Below are 22821 nucleotides of genomic sequence, written 5' to 3' on the forward strand. Positions count from 1 at the left end.
TGTTAGTGTTTTTGATCTCTAGCATTTTCATTATAGTTTATTAAAATTCCTGGCCTGTTAAGTCCTACATCCCTATCACATCTGGTTCTGACACTTGCTCTGTCTCTTCAAATTGCATTTTTGCTTTTCTGTATGCTTTGTATTTTTTTTTTCTTGGTAGATAGACACGAGGTACTGGGTAAATGGAACTGCTGTAAATCAGCTTTTAGTGATGTGGTGGCAAGGGTCGGGGGAGGTATACTACAGACCCTTGATTGGGTCTCACTCATTTAGTGAAGCTCTGCCTCTACACTGGGAACTTCACAAGTGTTTCTCAATTTTTTTCTCCTCTGTAAGTTGGGACAGGATGGCTAGAGTGGGCTGAAATTAGGTATTTCTCTTCTCCTATGTGGAAAGCTAGAGGGGACTGATGTTGGCCATTTCCCCTCTCTAAGGTCAATTAGGCTCTGATAATACCCTCAAGGTTAGGCTCTGGTTAACTAGTTTCTCCTGGGGGTGAGCATAGTTAAGTATAAGGTGCTGTGGTGTATTTAAAAATATTCCTTTTTCCTCCTCCTGCTGGAAGCATACGAGGATTTTCCTTAGATATTTTTGCTATCACTATCTCACCAAGAAATTCATCTTTCCTTTACTTGGGCCTACCTTTTCTGTTATCCATAACATTTATCACCTTTAACTGTCCTTAAAATGATTTTAAAATGTATTGTTTTTTATCGTTCCTCCCTAAAATGTAAGCACCATGGAGTATTTTTTTTTTCATTAAACTGATAACATCTCAAGAGTGTGGAAAAATGAAAGACAGAAGTTCTTAAGTGAGCATGAGGTCAGGGTATCAGATGCAGAATTGGATAGGCTGGCTTTAAATAGAATTGCGTAGAATGACTTGCGTGTGACCAAAGATAAGGAAGCATGTGTGTATGCACGTGAAGATAACACGGTCAGGGAAATGTATAAAAATCTCCCTTTCACATAAATAAGGATTACATTTTCTTGTGCTGCCTTTTATAATCTTGTTGGCCCTGTCTATAATGCTCATTTATTTTCTCTTTGATAACATTAGTGCCATTCTTCTTTTAATTCCCTATTCTTTGGGAAAGTGTTAACCCAATTGCATTATTCTGCTAGTGCTGCCATAAAAAAAAAATACTGAGAGGCACAAACAACAATAATGGATTCTTTTACAGTTCTGGAGTCCCATTCTTATGACCTCGTTCAATCTTAATTACCTCATGAAAAACTCTATCTCCAAATACAGCCAAATTGGGGACTAGGGCTTCCACATATGAATTCTGGGGAAACATGGTTTAGTTCACAACACCAATGACAGAGGATGTTTGAAACTTCAAACAAGTAACACAAATTGTGCCTTTCCCCTTTATTGAACAATCTATGACTTTAAACCACTTGTTCCAGACCAAAATAAGCTCTGCTTAAGATCTCATAAGATCTGTGCTATAAAACTTGGAATTTGGGTGTTGAAAAATTTTCCAGGTGTTTTGATTTCTAATTGTGTATAGATTAAAACTTATATAGAATTTAGTTCATAATGCCTTGTTCTGGGGCAAAACTTAACATGAGTGATTTAAAAGTTAAGAATACAGTATATTTTACTGATAACCAGAAGTGTTTTTATGGGACTCTGACCACTAAGCGCATATTATTTTATGGAAGTGAACCTGCAAGTGGACTTTGGGAGTCCTTAACCCAATTGAGGACTTTCCCTAGTCATTTTAAATAAATCTAAAGCAAGGTATTCTGAAGTATATGTGTAGTTCTTTAAAATTTTAGAAGGTGATAAATTTTTTCATGCTTATGTTCAGTCTCCCAAAATAAACTGTAACAACTTTTAGGTAAGGTATTTAAATTGTGAGTTTCTGTCTCTTATCATCAAGTGCTTCTTGTTCAAAGGAACTTTGCCCCATTTTTCAAAGATAGCCCCAAGATGTGAACATTTTTTTGGTCAGAAGCCTTCCTTTGAGAAAAAATTTCATTATGAAGTAATATTGACTCAAACTCCAAAATGTTTATTTTACTTTAATTTCTTCTCTATGGATGTAGACTCTTGAGGTTCAGGGTTCTTCAGGGGTCAGATGCCAATTGACTCAAACTTTCAAGAAAAATATGCACCTCATAGTGCACCATATGAAAGTCAGAAAAAGGCAAGGAATTATTTAATATGTTTTAGCAGACTCCAGGTTAATCAAGACATAGGTCATCCATCTTCATCAGAATAAAATAAGGATTCATAATGCTTCAAGAATACCATGTTCTAGATATTTAATTTTTCTTGTCTGAGGCCAGAAATCCATAAATTTTAGTATAATTTCTAACTAATTAAAAGAGGTAAATAAGAGATTTTGTCAAAGAGGTAAGTCTGCTAAATTTTGGATAAGCCAAATTCATAAAATTATATAGTTATTATTACATGGCCAAAATTAGTGTTTTAAACTCTCCAAATAAAATATCTTAGATCAAATGTTCTTGTGCATGCTTCAGACTAAAGAGAAAGTTTGCATGATTCTTAAACCTAAGTAACAGGACTTTAGGTCTTTTTGAGTTAACAAAATGTTCATTCAATCTTTCCATTTTAATCAGAATCTGGTGATGCAGTGTGACCAGTATGCCACTGCTGGTGGTTTTTTGACATATACTTTTTCTAAACTAATTATTTGTGAATTCTGTTTCATTATTTTCCCTATAATTATATGAGCCCATTCATAAACAAATAAAAATATCTTCAATGGGTCATGCTTCTGAAAACTTAGATTTGTATAAGAAACATCATTTAGTAATATTCACCCAGTTGACTAAAGCAAATACAATCCACAGGAATCTTCCATAAAGAATTTATTAGAAAGATAAATGATGTGACCATTTTGACAACTACAGTTGTGCCATAATGGCAAATCAGTTTCATATTTAATATAATTATATATCATAAGGCAAATATTATCATTGTTTACACAGGTGATTCACTGGAAGGTTCAAAAGCAGAGAGATGTAAGCAACTCTGATAGTGCTCCTTATTTGGGTTTGTTATGACTTAGCCCGTTACAGGTCTAGAAGCCAGGGAAGGTGGGTCAGCTCTCAAGTTAGAGAGACCTCTACATTTTCTTATAACTTGGAAGAATATTAGTTCTTAATGGGGAAAGGCAGGCCATGTCTGCAAACACAGATGATTCTGAGCAGTCAATATCTTCAGAGGCATTCACCCAGATGTCTCCATCCCAATTGTTAGAAAGTAAACTGTGTGAGGTCTCAAGAGGTTGGAGAACCTCAAAGAACCTTGAAAAATAAACATTTCCAATGGCAAGATTAATTTCCTGTGGCGAGATTTATGGGCATAGATGTCATCTGTTTTCTAAAATACCTTTAAAGAGTCATTTTTGCTTACAGAAAGAAATTCAAACTCCTTTGTCTAATGTTAAAATACTTACGAAATTTAAGCCCAAACCTATTTTTTTCACTTTTATATTTGAAAATTTCATATAGCCAACATGGACTATTTTTGTCTCTCAAAGTTGTTGTCTAAATTTAGAGCTCTCCATCACTGTGCAGACATCCTGGTCCACCTTATTTTTATTTATCTCTATATTAGCTTCCTTTTGAGGTTTGTAATGTTCCAGAATAACCAAACCTTCTTGTTATAATGATCCCACCTGCCTAGTAACTAGTGGGCCAATCAGAGGGTCTTCAGTGCTGCTGTGTACCCAGACTCACCTTTGGGTTGTAGTCTCTCAGATTCTCAAATCTACACAGTGCTTATTATGCAGCAGCTGAAGGCTCAACCTTGGAATTTCGAAGTGTGGGGAGAGGTGGTCCCAAAGGAAGATATAATTTTGTTTTGTGCAATTACCCTTTACTCAGAGTCTCCAAATTATTTTCTCATCAAATACTTTAATATCTTCTCCTTAGGACTAATCTCCCGAGCTTCTGGTTCCTTGAGGGACTTAGCCCCAATTCCCATATAGCCCTTTAAAAAAACCCTGTTGAGTGTTGTGCACAATTGAGTCAATGAACCCTTTCTAAAAGTGCTGTTGGAAGGCCCAGGTTTCAACATTGTATCATTATATTGTTTATCTTCCTAGGCACCTGAAGAAGCTGAGAAGGATAACAAGTCTACATTAGTAGGGTAATTCATTTTCATATCAGAAAAGGTTAATTTTGTCATTCACTTTGACCTATGCAGGCAAAGTCTAGAACATGATTCTTTAGACAAGTGAGTTAAGTAATTTCCTAAATTGTCTTCAGAAGGGTAGATATAAAAAATAAGTTTAGAAGCCCAAGAAAACATCTCTAAGCCTACCACGAAGGAAAAGTTAGTATAAATAGAATATTTAGTCTGTTTCATTTGATTTAAATGACTTGACTTGAATGTACGTTTTGGATGAATTTTGCCTTTAGTAGAGATACTAAAAGGTGTTGCAAGATTTATGGGATCATTGAATGTTAGAATTGAGAGGCATTGACTTTTCTGGGTCTTAATTTCTTTGCTTAGATTGGGTATTATATGTAGAAAACAAACCTTTCAATCAACTGATTTGAATTCTCTGTTGCTCATGCCCATAGTCACATGCATACCTAGAATCACGATTTTTCTATATTAGACTCTATATTGAGTAAGGCTGGGAAAACTAAGGTTATATGCACTTTGATTCATAAACTATTGTTTTTACACAATAGTTTTGAGTTGGTTCAGATCATAGATGGGTATGCTCTAGTTTTATCCTTATAATTTTTTTTACAACCTAAATTTATTGTGACACTCAAAGTGCTTTATTTTCTTCTTCCTTGAGTCATTGTGAATACAAATATAAAAGACCTTAAATGAGTCTCTATGTTAAAAAATATTAAATTCTTGGAACATTTCACTATTAAGGTACAGTTTTTCTGACTAATCTGGAATTTTACCCCATTGAGGCTGTTTCTTTCTAAGCTCCATTGCCTCTGAGACCACAGGAGGTCAGCAAATTTTTATTTCATTAGTTTTTTCTTCACCAAAATCCTTTCAATCTTTTCTAACAGAACAGAATGTTGTTAGACTTGTATCAATACTTCTGCCACTGCACACCCTGCTAATATTTTTGTGTGATTATGCTGTTAGAAATGTTACCATTATTTCAAGGTCCAAAATGTACACATCCCTTCCTTAATTTTCTTTTTTTTTGTACTATTATCATTTCCTCTTTTCTCACTTCTCACTTATTTTTCAGAAGAAAAATTTTTATTTTGACTACATACAGATTCCCGGGAAACTTAAAAAAAAAGTACAGAGGGGTTCCTTGTCTTCTTCACCCAGTTTTCCCCAATGGTTACATCTTCTCAACAAGCGTACACTGTGAAAAATCAAAAATTGACATCAGTATGATGTGTGCATATCTATGTATCATTTTATTATGTGTGTAGATTTGTATAATCACTACCACATCCAGGATACAAAATTAGTCCATCTCCATAAAGATCTTCCTTGTGCTATCCCTTATAGTCATACCACTACCTTCTTTCCCATCATTCCTAATCCCAAGCAAAAACTAACCTGTTTCCATCTTTGTAATTTTGCCATTTTGAGTACATTATGTATAAATGGAATCATTCACAATATAAACTTTTGAGACTAGACTTCTTTAACTCAGTCTAATGTCACTGAGACCCATTCAGGTTTTTGTGTATATTGTATTTCTTCCTCTTTGTTACTGAGTAATATTTTGTGATATAAATATAACACTGTTTGTTTAACCATTCAAATTGTAGGACATTTTGGTTGTTCTGAGAAGCCATTATAAATAAAGCTTGTATAAACTAAATTGTACAAGTTATTATGTGGGTGTAAATTTTCATTTCTTTGAGATAAATGCCCAGGTATGTCCTTTTCCTCCTTAAAATATTGTTTTTCTTTCCCAGCCCCTGATAACAATTAGTTACAATTCTCACTCAGTATTGAAGAACAGGTCTCTTCCTTGATGGACTAAATAATTTGATGTAGTCTGATGAGATTAATGGGTATAATGTGCACAAGGGATGTGAGGAACATAGGCATCTTGGAGATGGCATCACAAGGGAGATACTGTTGAGAACTTTTATTCTTTTTCAAAACCAACTTCTCTTGTGTTCCATTTTTAGACTTCAAGAATTATCTTTTCCACAACAAAACTGATGATTTTTTTTTTTTGGAATCTAAAGGAATTGATGAGGAAATTATGTTCCTAATACCCTTTACCTAGAGTGAGAATAAGTATTAGCCTGAATTAATCAACTTCACATAATGACTTTTTCTATGAAATGTTTTTAAGATATTCTTGGTTCAAAGGCAGAGATTTTTAGAAATGTAACCTCATATACTTAGAGTATTTACCTTAGATAATTTCCAAAGATTACTTCTAGGTCTAAATTTTATAATTCTCCTCCAAAATCCTGTCTGATCAAGGAGGAAACTGAAGAGCTCAGCGAGACAATGACTTAGTGTCACACAGATAGGACATAGGACAATCATTAGGGTAGAACTTGAGTGTTGTCTATCAGTCTATCCTATAAAATGTAGAACAATAGAAGTTAACGTTAGCTTTAAAACTGATAAACCCTCAGTTACAAATTTATTGCAAAGAAAAATCTTTCTCTTTCTCATTACAGATTAAAACAGAAATGGATTATGCAAATCAAACCCTTATGAATGAGTTTTTATTCATGGGCTTAACAAATTGCTTCCAGTACCAGGTTATTCTCTTTGTGATATTTCTCTTGGTTTATCTTGTCACTTTTCTGGAAAACTTGGGGTTGATCACCCTAATTTGGATAGATTCCCGACTCCACACCCCCATGTATTTTTTTCTCAGTCACTTGTCCTTTGTGGACGTGTGCTCCTCTTCTGTCGCTGGTCCCAAGATGCTGACTGACATCTTCATGGAGAAAAAAGTCATCTCTTTCTTTGGCTGTGCTGCCCAGTTATGGACTATTTGTCTATTTTTAGTGACTGGATCTTTCCTCCTGGCTTCCATGGCATATGACCGGTATGTGGCTATTTGTAAGCCCTTATTTTATATACTCATTATGTCCCAGCGGGTCTGTGTGCAGCTGGTGGTAGGCCCATATATGATGGGTCTTATAGCCGCTGTGACCCATACGGTGTTCACTTTTAGACTCCCTTACTGTGGTCCAAAAATCATCAATCACTTCTTCTGTGACCTTATTCCGCTTCTCTCTCTGGCATGTGCAGACACCCAGGTCAATAAGCTTTTGCTTTTCATTATTGGTGGATTTACAGGAGTACTCAGTGGTGTGATCATTGTGGTCTCCTACATGTATGTCCTCATCGCTGTCCTGAAGATCCGCTCTGCTGATGGGAGGCGCAGAGCTTTCTCTACCTGCTCTTCTCACCTGACAGTTGTCTCCATCTTTTATGGGACACTCTTCTTTACCTACATACGTCCAAATTCTACTTCCTCCCTGGACATCAATAAAGTGGTGTCTGTGTTTTATACAGCTGTGATTCCCATGTTAAACCCACTTATCTACAGCCTGAGAAACAAGGATGTCAAGGATTCATTCAGAAGGATGTTTGAAAGGAAGAAGTTCCTGATGAGCAGGTGAACTAGAGTTGTACTATAGATCGACAGTTAATCTATGTGCAAGATGCAAGAACATGGACTGGGTTGTGGGGAGTCCTTTTGTGTTGAGAATCACTCTGTGTCATTGACAAGTCACACAATGTCTTTAGTTTTCATTTTGATGTTTTCATTTCTTATCCAGCAAGAATGAGTTGGAGAGTTTTAAACTGAGATGGGTAGATTATTGAACTCCAAAACTTTAAAAATATTCTCAAGCTTGTGACTGGGAAAGGAGATTCTTTGTTAAACCCTACATGCTATAATCATAACCAGTGATTTAACATTACTTCAGTTTTGTTTTACCGGGTGTTGAGTTCCATCAATTTTCTAAACTTGATCTTGACTTATAAACTTAAAAAAGTGTGTTATAGTCAAAAGGCAAAAACTTCCAAGCACATGATAAATTCTGGGGATGTAATGTACAGCATGATGACTATATTTAATACTGTATTGTGCTCTCTAATATCACCTCTTGTGTTTGGAGTAGATATTTTACATAGACCTTTTATATCCCCTCTGCTTTCTACTCATAGAAATAACTCATAGGGATTTTGCCACTTCAGTTTACATGATTTGTGTATGTAAAGTGCAGAATGTATTATAGTTTTTTAAATAAAGTTTTAGTTATTACTATTATTTATTAATTTTTATGTCATAGGTAAGGTGTTAATTTTTTGTAATAGATGATAAGCCTTGGAAGAATCAGTGGGTTGTCCAAGGCCTCCTAATTTGGCCTCACAGTTTTATTTTCTCCAGGTACAATATTCTTTCAACCACACTTCTGTGCTTTTTTCCCTGAAACATAACAACACATCTGAGAAATAAGGAGATAGGCTATATTTTTGTACAATCATAAAACTTGTTGAGATCTGCACACTGTCTTATCTTTGAAGGTCTCTGTCAAGGACATTTAATTTTAGTTTGCTGACTTTGATGGATGTAAATAATCTCTATTCTAAATTTTTTTGTTCTGCTTTGCTTATTTTTCACCATGCTTTCTGCCAGTTTTTGCGTCTGTGTTAGGTAATGATAGATCAAGATGCTATTCATTAAATTTTAAGGCTGATGTTCCTTCCCTAACTTTGTGTTAATAAAGATTCTTCAAAATGACCTTGTATCTTAAATTCTTAAAAATGTAGTTTTAAATATTTAGTACTATTTTAGAACAGAAAATGTTTTATAGCATGTGCTTCCAGTACCTATGACCTATAACATATACATTTCACATTCTTCATGAAACATTTTTCCCCTCATTTTAGTTTTTAGTCACCATCTGTTAACATGGTCTCAGCAAATCTAGAATGTGTTGAAATGAAGGCTAGGCAGGATTCTTAGTGAAAAAACACTGAAATTGTTCTTTCTTTAAAATGTTAAACTTTGCCACTAGATGACAGTATTAGCTTCTCAATCACAATGAAATTGTCTACTAATATTTCCTTTTATAATTGAAAATGTTAAGATAGTTGGCTTCAAAATGATCTCAAAAGCCTAATTATAATTTTGGGGGGCTATGAAATCATGTACAAATTTGTGTTTGGACCATGCACTTATATATATATCTCCAAATGCCCATCAGTAGATGAGCGGATAAAAAAAAAGCTGTGCTACATTCATTTGCACTACAGAATTCTACTTTGCTGTAAAAAAGAAAATGAAATCCTACACTTTGCAACAATGTGGATGGACCTGGGTAGTATTATATTATGTAAAAGCCAGTCAGAGAAAGATAAATACCATATGATTTCACTTATATGTGGAATCTAATGAACAAAATAATCTAAAAAACAACATAGAAACAGAAGCATAGATACTTAAAATAGACTGATATCAGTCAGAGGGGAGGGGCTGGGTGAAAAAAGGTGAAGGGATTCAATAATATATATACATATATCACATAGACAGAGAGAACAGTATGGTGAGAGCCAGAGGGAAAGAGGGTCGGGAGGAGGTGGAAGTGAGCAAAGGGGAGATCAATGGTGATTGAAAGAGACTTGGCTTTGGCTGATGAGTGCATGGTGCAGTGTGCAGATGATGTTTTAGTGAGTTGATTTTGTTAACCACTGTCACCCCAATGAATTCAATTAAATAAAGTCCACAACACATAAAAATATAAAGTTTCTGATATACTCTAACATCTTTACCTTTTATATTGTAAAACCAATCTATTTGTGGGGGAGGAATGATTTTCCCATGATATGCAACAGAATTATTATTACACATGTTCTAGAAACACAGAGTTCAGAGACTTTAACTACATCCAGCATTCTTAAAACTCCTTCCATTGTCATAACAATAGTAAATAAAGAGGCTTTGCAACATTAGCTGCAAATGATTACCACATTAAGTTTGGTTAGCATTCATCACCACACAGTTACAATTTTTTTCTTGTGAAGAGGCTTTTTAAGATCTACCGTCTTAGCAACTTGCAAATATGCAATACAGTATTAACTATAACCACCATGCTGTATATAACATTCCCAGGGGTTATTTATCTTATAACTGGAAGTTTTTACCTTTTGACCACTTTCACCCATTTGATCTAAGTCCTCCTGTCAATCACCAATTTGTTCTCTGCATCTCTAAGTTTCGATATATATTTTTAGAATCCACATATAAGTGAAATCATACAGTATTTGTCTTTTTCTTTCTTACTAATTTCAGGAAGTAATTTAAAAAGAAATCTTAAAAATATATGTCCTAAAGAAAAATGCAAAACAGATTTACATATAGAAATTAAAAATAATTGTATGCTAAGCTAAATAAGAATTCAAATACTATCTTTTAATTAAACCAATAAGTGATAGAAGAGATTATATTAAAGAGGGTGAGATGAAAGGGATTTTAAGTATTAAGGAACTTCAAGGAAACTACGGTGTAACTTCAGAATTAAAAGCCACATGGGATGTTTATTTAAATAAAGAATTGACACTTAAAAGAGCAATTTTATGTTTGAAAGTACCAATTTGAAAAGCTCTTGCAAGATGCGAACACAGGAGAAAATATTATTAAAAAATGAGAAGAAACAATGATGTCAAAAACATAAAGCAGAGATTCAACAATAGATATTATGTGTATGTCTGGGATGAGTCAGAGCAATCAAAATGGAAGGCACGATCAAAGCTATAAATTTTTTTCTGAGTAACAAAGAGTCAAATATTTAGGTTTAAAACATTCACTATGTTTTAGACAAAAAAAGGTGAAAGGAAGCTCACAAACCCTAGAAGAGTGTTAATAAAATTATTTTTTAAGTATGAAGGCAATCAAAACCTGCTACCTCCTAAGAAGGGAAAAATCAGACAATTCTCAGTCTTTTTAACAGAATTAATAATAAAGAATAAATAAATAAAAGGACAACACCAAAGGATTTTCAGAGGAGAAATAAATGACTATAATTAATAATACTGTATTACATACTTTAAGGCAGCTGAATAGATCTTAAAAGTCCTCATAATAAGAAAAAAAATTGTAGTTATACATAGGATGGATGTTTACTAGACTTATTGTGGTGATCATTTTGCAATATATAAAAATATCAAATTGTTATGTTGTACACCTGAAACTACTATAATATATGTCCCTTCTATATTAATAGAAAGTTCTTTCATATACAGAGTCAATGGAAAGTTACTAAAACTTAACCTCTCAAAGAAAAAAATTGTTCTAAAGGATAAAGCATATATCTTTGTGAATACATGTTTTCAAATTTTTCAGGTAGAAACCCAATAGAGGGTTGTTGTCGTTTTTTTAAGGAGCCTCCATACTCTTTTTAATAGTGGTTGTATCAATTTACTTTCATACCAGCAGTGACTGAGAGGTTTCTCCAAACCTCTAGTTCCTGGTTATTTATACTTGCCTTGTTGACAATAGCCATTCTGAAAGGTGTGAAGCAGTATCTCATTGCAGTTTTGATGAACATTCCCCTAATAGCTAATGAAATTGAGCATCTCTTCATATATCTGTTGGCTGTTTGTGTGTCTGTTCAGGTCCTCGGCCAATTTTTCAATTGGACTGTTTGTTTGTTTTGTGTTGAGTTGTATGGGTTCTTTACATAGTTTGAATATTAACTGCTTGTTTGCAAATATCTTCTTCAATTCTGTTGTTTGCCTTAGGTATTGCTGGTGGTTTCTTTTGCTGTGCAGAAGATTTTCAGTTTGATATTGTTCTATTTATTCGTTCATTCATTCATTCATTTATTTTTGCCTTTACTTCCCTTGACTTTGGGGTCAAATTTAATAAAATCCTCTCTAAGATCAAGGTTCATAAATTTAGTACCTACATTTTTTAATGTAATTTATTGTTTAAGATCTTCTATGTAAGTCTTTGATTCATGAAAAACAGCAGTCTAGCTTCATTCTTTTGCATGTGGCTTTTCAATTTTCCCAGCACCATTTATTGAAGAGGGCTTCTTTTCCCCATTGCATGTTTTTGGCTCCTTTGTCAAAAATCACTTGCCCATATACATACATGTGGGTTCATTGCTGGGTTCTCAGTGTCCAAGATATGGAAACAACCAATGTTTCCTTTAATAGATGATTGGATAAAGAAGATATAGTGCATATATACAATGAAATACTACTCAGCCATAAGAAAAGGTGACATATTGCCATTTGTGACAACATGGATGGACCTAGAGAATATCATGCTAAGTGAAACAAGTCAGACAGAAAAAGTGAAGAACTATATGATTTCACCCATATGTGGGATATAAAACTGAAAGCACTAAATGGACAAACAAGAAAAACAAACACACAAAAACTCATGGACAAACAACAATCTTGTGGTTACCAGATGGAGGGGGAGTAGTAAAGCGTAAACAAGATCAAACATAGGGTGACAGGTGAAGATTTGACTTTGGGTGGTGGACACACAATGCAATATATAGATCACCTACCATAGAACTGTATGCTTGAAACCTATTTGATCTTATTAACTAATGCTACCCCAATTATTTTAATAAAAAAGAATATTGTATGTGGTACCAAATTAAACAAAACAAAACAAAACTTTCTAGAGTAGGGAATTGTGTTATATGCTGAAGGACTTGTGGCTTTTCTCTTACCTAAGCTAGAACTGAAATTCAGGTTTCCAGGGTCAGGTTTGACTCTGTTTTGTCTGATGCTCTTTGTCTTGGAGGTAAAACCTAATGCTAAAGCATTTTGTTTTATTTGTTTTTATTTCTTGGCAATAAGAAATGTATTTTCTCTTGCTACATGTTAACAATTCAGATGTAATCTGCTAAATTTTAAGGACCAGTTAATACATTATCAGAATACAATTTTTTAAAAAAAGAAGGAAAAAAAAGTTTTTCTTTTCTAATCCTAGCTTACAGCAGTTAAACTCTTCATACATTTTGGACAAAGTCCTGGGAAACTTATTTCTTTGGCAACAGGTGGTAAGTGTTATATCTTAGAAAAGTCTATTTTATGCAATCTTAGCCCTTGCTCCCAAGACAGTGATGCAGAAGAGAGAGGGGTACCACCCTCTCTGTGTTACTTCAATTTACAGAGAAATTCATAGGGTTCCTTTTCTTAGCTCCAAAATAGAGATGATAGAGAGTCTATATACAGTTAGAAACAAATTTGAAATGATCAGAAAACAGATCTCATTGAATTTGCTTAGGATACGAAGCCAAACTTTAATTGCACTTTCCCTCAGTGGCCTTATGCCCAAGATATGGTATGCTTCTGGGGACAGAGCATTTTCAATAACAACAACAAAGAAAGAAATGATGTAACTTTTCAGAGAACTTTTACCTAACTGATAAAAACTGAATGTATTGACAGTGGAGTTATCCACATTTTCTTTTTGGAAGAAGATAAAGGATACAGTTAAATGACTATTGAAAATTCTGCCCTGTTCTGCATGTGAAGGTAGCTATGTTAAAGGAAGAGATTAAACCTGAGAAAGCTGGCTCATTTTCACTTTAGTTCTTGTTATCTTGAAAGAAGAAGGAGAGAGCCTGTTAGAGTATAAGGTGAGATCTTCTGAATCATCTGTTCTTCATTCTACTTGATTTGTAAGAATCTCAGGAGAGTGTAAATTATTTTAAGTAAACTTAAAATTAATTTTATATTTGGTTCATAGCCAGAATCAGCATGATCCTCATCTTTGTTGGTTGTTGAGCAAGATCTCAGAAGAGGTTGTTTATGTAGAGATAAATTTAAATTCTGCAGCTGGATCAAACTAAGTATAAAATTGGACAGAGATATTTCAGCAGCAGGGTGAGGGGGGAAATAGCTCTGACTTTAACTCCATCTCTGTCTAAACAAGCTGGGTGATTTCCTTTCTAAAGGAAGACTAACATGGACAGTCTTGGTATTATCCAAGTGCTCTGCCCATGGGAGCCAATTGTGTCCCCCACTCTGTGTGAATTTCTAAGCAGCAAATAAAAAAATAGAAACTGAGAAACTAAAATTTGTATGGAAGGGTAGAAGGCTGGGGCAGGTGCAGAAGCTAAGATTGGTAGAAAAGAGTTGAGAAGTTTCAGACACTTGTCAAGGTGAGGACTGAGATACAGTGTGTGACTGATCCAGTGGGGAGTTACTAGGCTTTTTACGAAGTTTAAACAAGAGGTCAGTGTGATGGGTAGGCAGTTTGACTTCCTACTTCATCTGTCATTTTACTCCTCCAAAGCTAAGGGTATAATGTAAGTTGTATTTTTGGCTCCACTGGAGATTTTGCTAAAGTCAAATAATAAATTTCAAATTAGAATACATAAGGGAAAGTGTCTAGCATGTAAGTCTTATGTTGGACCCTGATATTCTTAGGTTCATAGTTTTTTTTAAAAAAGTAATGTATAAGTAGCTTACTGAGCATTTGTACATTCATCCTCTTATTCTAATTGTGTGAGAATTCTCAGAGATCAAAGACAGTAATTTTAGCTACAGTGAAATAATGAAGCATTTAAGTAAGGCTCAGAGAGATCAGCTGACTTAACCAAGGTGTCCCTTGTAGTGGATGACATAAGAATCTACAGAAGACACAGAGATGGGAGAATTTAGTCTCTTTTCCAAGTTTCTCTCCCATACTGTTTTCTTCTCTGCACTGTTTCCCTGCACTGGTACTTAGACTCAGTACCTTCTGTTATCTTATGGGCTTCCAATAATGGCCACTGGCTATAAATTCCACTCCAGAAACAGGAAACCAGTAATACAATATCCTTCACTCATGTTGGAATGAATATTTTCTTTTTGAAATGAAAGGAATTGTGAAGACATCAATATTTCACAGTGAAAGAAAGGAAAAAGCACAGACCATTTGACATGCGTTTCAAAGCCCACCTCTGCAGTCACTAGCGTTTTGAATTTGGATTGAGCTTCAGTTTCTCTCTTACATAAAATGAGATGATATTTAGCTTGCAGGCTTATTCAAAAGAGTAGGTAAGGCAAAAATAATAATTATTGTGCACTTATTTAGGTGCTCAATAAGACTCTGTTAAATGCTTTTGATGTGCTATGTCATTTAATCTTCACAACAATTTACAAGGTTGTTATTACTTTATCATTCTTGCTTCACAGAAGAAGAAAAGTCACATTCCTGGGGTGAGAGGAGGTGGTTGCCAGAGCAGTTGGATAACGTGCATTCAGCCTTAGCTTATAATCCCAAAGTGCAAAGAAAGTGGTCTGGAGTGTGAGTGACTGCTCATTTCCTCTCCAGCTTGCCTTACTTCTACTCTCCTGCATCATTTCACCAGGTGCGTGGCCACCTGGTGAACTCAGGTGAAGTTCACTAACGTGGGAGTTAGCAGATGTCTACTCTGGAACCACTTGTGCTCAGTGAGTCAACTGGGAGGACCCTGAGCAAGCTGCTCCTCTTTTCGAGGCTTCCACTTTTCCACCTATGTATTGATGGATTCTACAGAGTCTTAAATATTACAGCTGCAGGTCTCAGCTTTTGCACTGGTCTGCACTTCTCTTTGTACTTGCAGCCACCGCTGGTAACTAACTCACATCATTCCTTGTTAATGCAGTTTCTAGTATATTTTTGCTGTGTTCCAATTTTCAAGATATGATCACCAAGTCTGCTGTGACGACTCTGCTCTTCTAGTGGAAACCACAGCCAGTCAATGGCCAATGGCAGCTACACAGGGGTCACCGAGTTCATTTTCACAGGTTTGAATTACAACCCCCACTTGCAGGTCTTTCTCTTCCTGCTCTTTCTGAGTTTTTACATTATCAACCTAACAGGGAACTTGGGGATGATTATTCTGATACGGATCAGTTCCCGCCTTCACACGCCTATGTACTTTTTCCTCAGCCACTTGTCCTTTGTGGACATGTGCTTCTCCTCAGTCGTGAGCCCCAAGATGCTCACTGACTTCTTTGTGCAGAGGAAAGCCATCTCTTTCTTGGGCTGCGCTTTGCAGCAGTGGTTCTTTGGGTTCTTTGTGACAGTAGAGTGTTTTCTCTTGGCGTCCATGGCCTATGACCGCTACGTAGCCATCTGCAACCCCTTAATGTACTCAGTTGCCATGTCCCAGAGACTCTGTATCCAGCTGGTGGCTGGTCCCTATGTCATCGGGATCATGAACACCATGACTCATACAACAAGCACATTTCGCCTCCCTTTTTGTGGCCCCAATGTCATCAATCATTTCTTCTGTGATATGTCCCCCCTTCTTTCCCTTGTATGTGCTGACACGGGGCTCAATAAGTTGATGGCTTTCATTACGTCTGGAGCTGTGGGCATCTTCAGTGGCCTGACCATCGTGGTCTCCTACATTTACATCCTCATTGCCATCCTGAAGGTCCGCTCTGCCGGTGGGAGGCGCAAAGCCTTTTCTACCTGCTCCTCTCACCTGACAGCTGTCTCCATCCTGTATGGTACCCTGTTCTTTATTTACGTACGACCGAGTGCCAGTTTCTCCCTGGATCTCAACAAAGTGGTGTCCCTGTTTTACACAGCAGTCACCCCCATGTTGAACCCACTTATCTATAGCTTGCGGAACAAGGAGGTCAAAGACGCCATCCACAGGACTGTCACTAAGAGGAAGGCTTCTTGGCCTAAATTCTTATCTGGAAAAGAAACTGGAGGAGAAATCTGAATGGAAAGACTGATTGTGTGATTCCTAAGGACACTTGCAAGGGTTTGGGGGCTTGTTGACATCCTTTTATCCATTCATCTATCTAGTTGTTTGTTCATTTAGTCAATTAGTGTAGACTTATTAAGCCCTGTATGTGATTTTTCTCTGCAAAATACCAGTATTGTCATTCAAATCCACAGTCCCCTTAGTTTTGTTTCTCTTGGACTCCTTACAGTTCAATTATTTTCAAAAAAGCTTTATTTAATTTCAGTTATTAATTTTCTATCATTCTGCTAATATGCTAATATTTTCTTCCTGCTGATCCTTTGTTTTGGAATTTTAAAAAGCAGTACTTCATCTTTGGCACTCAATCTAGCTCCCATCAATAGGAATCTGTAAAATAAAAGTGATATGGGATCTCATGTTTAAGCTCATCAATGGAAAGAAATCCCTGTCTGTAAACATTGATTTTTAGGGTGACCTTAACACAAAGAACTACACACATCTCGGGGAATGAAGACGGATCTGTGTTCAACTCTGACAGAGGAGTGGTCCACAGTGTCTGTTTATAGTGATAAAGAGACTTGCGCTCATTTTAATGCATTTCACACCTGAAAGAGCTTGTGGCAGAACAGGTAAAGCTTTTATTTTTTTAAGATTCATTTTTTTTTTTTTTGGTAGATGCTTAGAGAAGTACCTAAATTTCTCTTGGTTGTATACATGATAGTGTCTTTTAAACCCTGTTAATAATGAAGCTCATTACCCAGTAAGTACAGATTAACGTGTGGTTATATGTAGGCTCTTCATCCAGGTCAACTTGTTCCTAGTAAGGCTAGTAGATTTGCAGCATCTCAAGGGAATACACACATGTAACCTAGCTTCATGGTTATGACTCCTGGGCATGGTGAGCGCTGGGCAGCCTCAGTCTGAGCACCTCTTGGAGGCCCAGGATGCTACCTAATTCCACATTATCTTTCTTGACCTATCCTCATCTCTTAATGTTGGAATGAAGACATGAAAAGGAGAGAGTTTCACTGAGGAGATGGATCAGCTTCCCAAGGTAACATTATAATATCATGGCTAAATTGTTACAGAAATGTCCTCAGAATATTAAGGAACTCTTTGTCTACCTGTTTTCCCAGAATGAATTTAGCAAACTTGGTTAAGAAACTTTCTCTGAAATTCACAGTCTGTCTACTGGCTAGACAGAGAAACAAATTTTCTAAACTATTGAGCACTTTTCTACAAAGCATTTTTGAGCTATTTTCTATTGATTTTTGTATAATGCACAATCTCTGAAAATAGACAGTTGGTAACTGAGTATTCACACAATCATAGCATGCTTTATGACTTTAGGAGCCTTAGAAACCAGTTTATCCTAACCAGATGACTGGCTAGTCATTGAACCTTGGGGGAAAAATTCTTTTATTATCTCATGCATATTAAAGCCCAAAATATGACTTGCCATCAAATGTACTTATGAGAGATTCATTTCAAATTCAGGAACTCTATTTTAGAGTGGGTTTCCTAGATGGGATAAAACTTCTCTCAGAATATTTTTTGGAAATGGTAGAAAAGGGAAATGATATAATAAAAAGAAGCAAAAGTTAGAGTTGGAAACCTCATATACTCATATATTCAACAAATAATTATCGAACACCTTTTGTGTGCCAGGTGCTGAGTCTGGTGCTGCAAACAGCAATAAAAAAAAATGGACACCATTCTGCATCCACAGAGTGGACAGGATAGCAGATCTAAGACATACTTCCATTCATTACCCATTTTGTGTATTAGTGAAACCAAAAATGAAATAAATGGAAATAATGATAGTATCCACCATACCATAGGACTACCACAGAGATTAAATTAAATGATGGCAGCTGGAGTCACTCTACATACTATAATTGTATTTTGCTGCTTCCTAATAAAAACTATTCATTGAAAACTATAACACGTTGGAACAAGGGTGTTATCCTACGTGTGCCAGATTCTCCAATATATGTTCCTCTGCAGGATCTTAGTTGCAATAAAGAGAGGGGAGTGAGGGAGGCATGGTGCAGGTGACAGCCTTCTGAATCGGTCTTAGTTCCATCACTGGCACTTAGTGACTTTACAGCTGTCTTTTAATCCCACCTATAAACCAGTGATGGCAATGCCTAATTTACTGAGAACTTGTAACCAGGTTCTTGAAGGAGCTGAAGTTCACAGGGTGTAAGTAGGAACCACTTTTGTTATTTTTTGTCATTGCCCCTTAAAAATGCTGATGGGTCACCTCAAACCACCTGACCACTTCTAACATCACAGAGAGATCTAACAGTTTTTCCTTTCACTTGGAAATAAGAAACAAATGGTTTCCATTTCCAAGTATGAAAAAGTCCAGTCCTGTCCAGACTAGACCAAGATGGCGGAGAGGTGAACGTGTGTCTTCTCCTCCCGTGGCCACACCAAAAATGCAACTGAAGTGCAGAGCAACCATTGCTGAGAACCACCTGAAGTCTTGCTGAGAGGAAGTCCTGTAACTAAAGAAATACAGAAGAAGCCATTTCGAGACTGTTATGCTATTAGTTAAATACATTGGGGTACATTCATGTAATTAAAACAAGTCAAGTGCTACTGCAATGTTAAACTACACACACTTTTCCAAATTAAAACGTTCTCCCTCCCCATCTCCGCCCCTGGAGCCTGCAGTGATGACAGGGGCAGACGTGCATCTCTGTTATTGCTGCCCCTCCTTCCCACTCTACAGCTGCTAGGTAGGAAGAAGAGGGAAAGAGAGCAGAAAACAGTTGGCTGGGTTGGAATCTGGTGTCAGTATCTTTTAATGACAGATGCATGACTACTGGCTCTTTCTCTTGGGGGATTGTCCTAAGGAAATAATCCAAAATGGATGTTTGGGTGGTGGTGGCACCTTGTTTTCGGGGATGTGTTTGTCATTGTGCATGTACATAACGCGAGTATCCCCTGGTTTCGTTAGCTAATAGAGAACAATGCCAGGTTATGACGGGCTCAAGTTCCCATCCTTTCTGAGGCAAGAAATGCAGAGTTTGTGAGTGTCTCTTCCCCATGTAGTTCACAGCATCCCCAGGGCAGAGAAACAATTCATGGTGTTGCCCTCTCGCCTTCCTAGTTGCCTCTGGCTGCCTGTGCTCCACCCACCGGTTCCTATTCCCATTGCCCCAAGTCTTCTGCTTCACAGCAGTGGCCACTCTTCAAAGATTCCATCATTCATACAACTTTTAATACATGTTGCTTACTAAATTTCAGGGATTGGAAAAGGGCAGCGTGTGGGTGAAATCCAGCTTGGCACCCATGTGTGCAGTTTGCAAACTAAGAATGGTTTTTACATTTTTAAGTGGTTGAAAAAAAAGTAGAACAATATTGCATGATCTGGGAATATCACTTGGAATTCAAATGTCAGTGTCCATAAGTAAAGCTCTGTTGGAAGACAGCCATCTTTATGTCGGAATTCCTCAAAGGCAGCCCCGGGGGCAGTTTGGACAGATGACACCGTGTTGGGGGCACTGTCCTTTGTGTCCTTTGTGTTCTCTGTGTTGCCGAGTGTTTCATCACATCCTAGCCTCTGCTCATTAGGTGCTTACAGCACCCCGCACCCCAGTCCTTGGGGCAAACATGTAAATCACAGCCACTTTTATGACTTGTCTGTGGCTGCATTGGGGGCTCAGGAGCAGAGCTGGGTAGTTGTCACAGAGCCAGTATGCCAGCAGACCCTGAAATATTTACTATATGGCCCTTCATAGAAAAAGTTTGATGGCTCTACTTTATTCTGCTGTTTCTTTAAACAATGCTGGTCATGACCTGCTAAATAAATTCTTTTTATTTCCCACTAATAAGTCTCAAGTTGCCATTTGAGAAACCTCATGCCTGTGTAGCTCCAGAGAGGCAGCATATTGAATACCGGGTAAGAGCACATGACTCAAAATAAAGTGTGGGTTCATGCTATGACTGTGTTATTTAAGAGCTGTGTGACCTTGAGTAAACGACGCACAGAACCTCTCTGAGCTTTTGTAATCACATTGATAAAGTGGGGATGATAACAATAGCAGTTACACAGTTGTTTGCTATTAGTTAGGGTCCTCAGAGAAACAAAACCAATAGAATGTGTGTGGACATATAAAATGAGATTTACTATAAGGAATTGCCTTATAAGATTATGAAGTCTAAAACCTGCTGGGAGAGCTTGCCAGCTAGAGACCCTGAGAAGAGTCCATGTTACAGTTCCAGCCCAAAGACCGTAAGACTGAAGACCGAGGGAAAGGCAATGTTGTAGTTCAAGCCTGAAAAGAGTTTGCTGCAGAATTTTCTCTTGCTCAGGGAAGATGAGCTTTTATATATGCAAACCTTCAACTGATTGGGCGAGGCCCACCCATGTTATGGAGGACAATCTACTCAAAGCTCATGGATTTAAATGTTAATCTCTTCCATCACAGAAACATCCAGAATAATGTTTGATCATGTATTTGGGCACTATGGCTAAGCCAAGTTAATTCATAAGATTAAACATCATAGTACTTAACATTTCATGTCAGTAAAATAAAGAAAAATCATAATTGTACAGCACACCAAAGAAATTGAGAAAGAAGGGGGTTATCTAAATGGGGCTTGTTTAGACATTTTATTATGTTTAAATATCATATTATGATAATGAAAAATAAAATACAAAATGATAGGGAAGGTGTTTTCAACTTGTACAAAAATTATAAATATTTTCTTTCCAAATCTTTGAATGGGAAAGTTGAGTTTTCTTCCATAAGCACAAAAGCATTACCTTCAGCTTTTCAGTTGAACTTACTATGAACAATTCCTGATGAATAATTTTTAATAATACTTTGAAAATTAACTTTTATAGCACTTGTATGTTGAAAAGAGCTGAATTAAATTGAAAGAACTGATATTAAAGTTATTCTTCACTTTCTGTTTCTGACTAATATAACATTGAGATGCCTTGTTATAATGCGAATGGAGTTCAGATCCCATCTAATGTTTACAATATTATGTATTTCAAAAATCAGATGACTCTCTAATTTGCTAAAAGCTCATGAGATGCTTGTTAGCCATGTTGCCGCCTGGCCATTGGTAAAATGATAATTGACCGAAAGGCACGGACATATCTGATAAATAGGAAGACAGATTCGGGAGGCCACGTGGAGCTGCATTTGCCAGGAGACTTTGCCAGGTCCACTGGTCACCAGCTCTTGCCTGACTGCACCTCCACGGACACTTGGAGCAAGTGTGTACCCTGCAGCACTGTGACCCCTTGTCCACAATGGGGTTGTTGACGTTGGAGCTCAGGTGCCTGAATTAGGCCAAACCAGTGTGTTGTAGTGAAGCAGAGAGCAGGGAAGTGGATGTTGAGGTTAGTCTCTGTGGGAACCAGGGGTCGTGCCATCCGACCTACTCTGTGGGCTGCGTTCTGAAGACTGGTGGAGGGGCTTCCGATGGTCACAGCCCTCCGGGCTGGGGTGGCCAGTGGCCCCAACTTCATCCCCATAATTCCTGGCACACCTAGACTTCACATACTGATTAAAAATCTCTTCTTGTTCACTACTGTTCTCCCAGCAGAACGCCTGCTACAGAGTAGATGCTAAGGAACGTTTGTTGATTATAAGCTGGCAAATAATTTACATAACTGTCTACATTCTTATCTCAGCAGGAAATCTTTACTTTGTCTTTAAATAGCCGACTGATATTCATAGCAACACTACTACCAAAGTCAAAAGGTGAAAACAACCTACATGTCTATTGGCAGATAAATGGATAATCAAATGTGGAACAGCCACACAATAGAATATTGTTCAGCCATAAAAAAGAATGAAATTCTGATACCTGCTCCAACATAGATGAACCTTAAAGACATTGAGTGAAGTAAGCCAAACACAAAAGGAGAAATATTGTGTGACTCTACTTATATGATGTAGAGTAGTAGCCAACTTCATAGAGACAGAAAGTCGAGTCATGGTTGCCAGGGGCTGGGGGATGAGATAATGCAGAGCGCATGTGTGATGGGTGCCGAGGCTCAGTTGGGACGATGACAAAATAAGATTGTGGTCACGGTTGCATGATAATGTTAATGTATTTGATGACACTCAACTGTATTCTCAGAAATGGGTAAAACGGTAAATATTAACATGCAGGGCTACCCAGCTGAAAGGGTGCCTTTGTGTAGGTGGTCAGGAATGA

General features: G+C 36.9%; 2 protein-coding genes across 2 annotated transcripts; both read left to right on the plus strand.

Annotated features, from left to right (window-relative positions):
• Window positions 1–6639: 6639 nt before the first annotated feature.
• On the plus strand, window positions 6640–7584 carry LOC129062597 (olfactory receptor 1002-like). The gene has a single exon (XM_054563599.1). It carries the CDS (start codon window positions 6640–6642, stop codon window positions 7582–7584), a length of 945 nt encoding a protein of 314 aa, XP_054419574.1.
• An 8082-nt stretch (window positions 7585–15666) lies between these two features.
• Window positions 15667–16644, plus strand: LOC129062698 (olfactory receptor 1009-like). The gene has a single exon (XM_054563717.1). It carries the CDS (start codon window positions 15667–15669, stop codon window positions 16642–16644), a length of 978 nt encoding a protein of 325 aa, XP_054419692.1.
• The last annotated feature ends 6177 nt before the right edge of the window (window positions 16645–22821 follow it).

Source organism: Pteronotus mesoamericanus, unplaced genomic scaffold, assembly GCF_021234165.1.
Source record: "Pteronotus mesoamericanus isolate MK-2021 breed Mesoamerican mustached bat unplaced genomic scaffold, CSHL_Meso_final scaffold_83, whole genome shotgun sequence".
NCBI classification, from domain to species: Eukaryota; Metazoa; Chordata; class Mammalia; order Chiroptera; family Mormoopidae; genus Pteronotus; species Pteronotus mesoamericanus.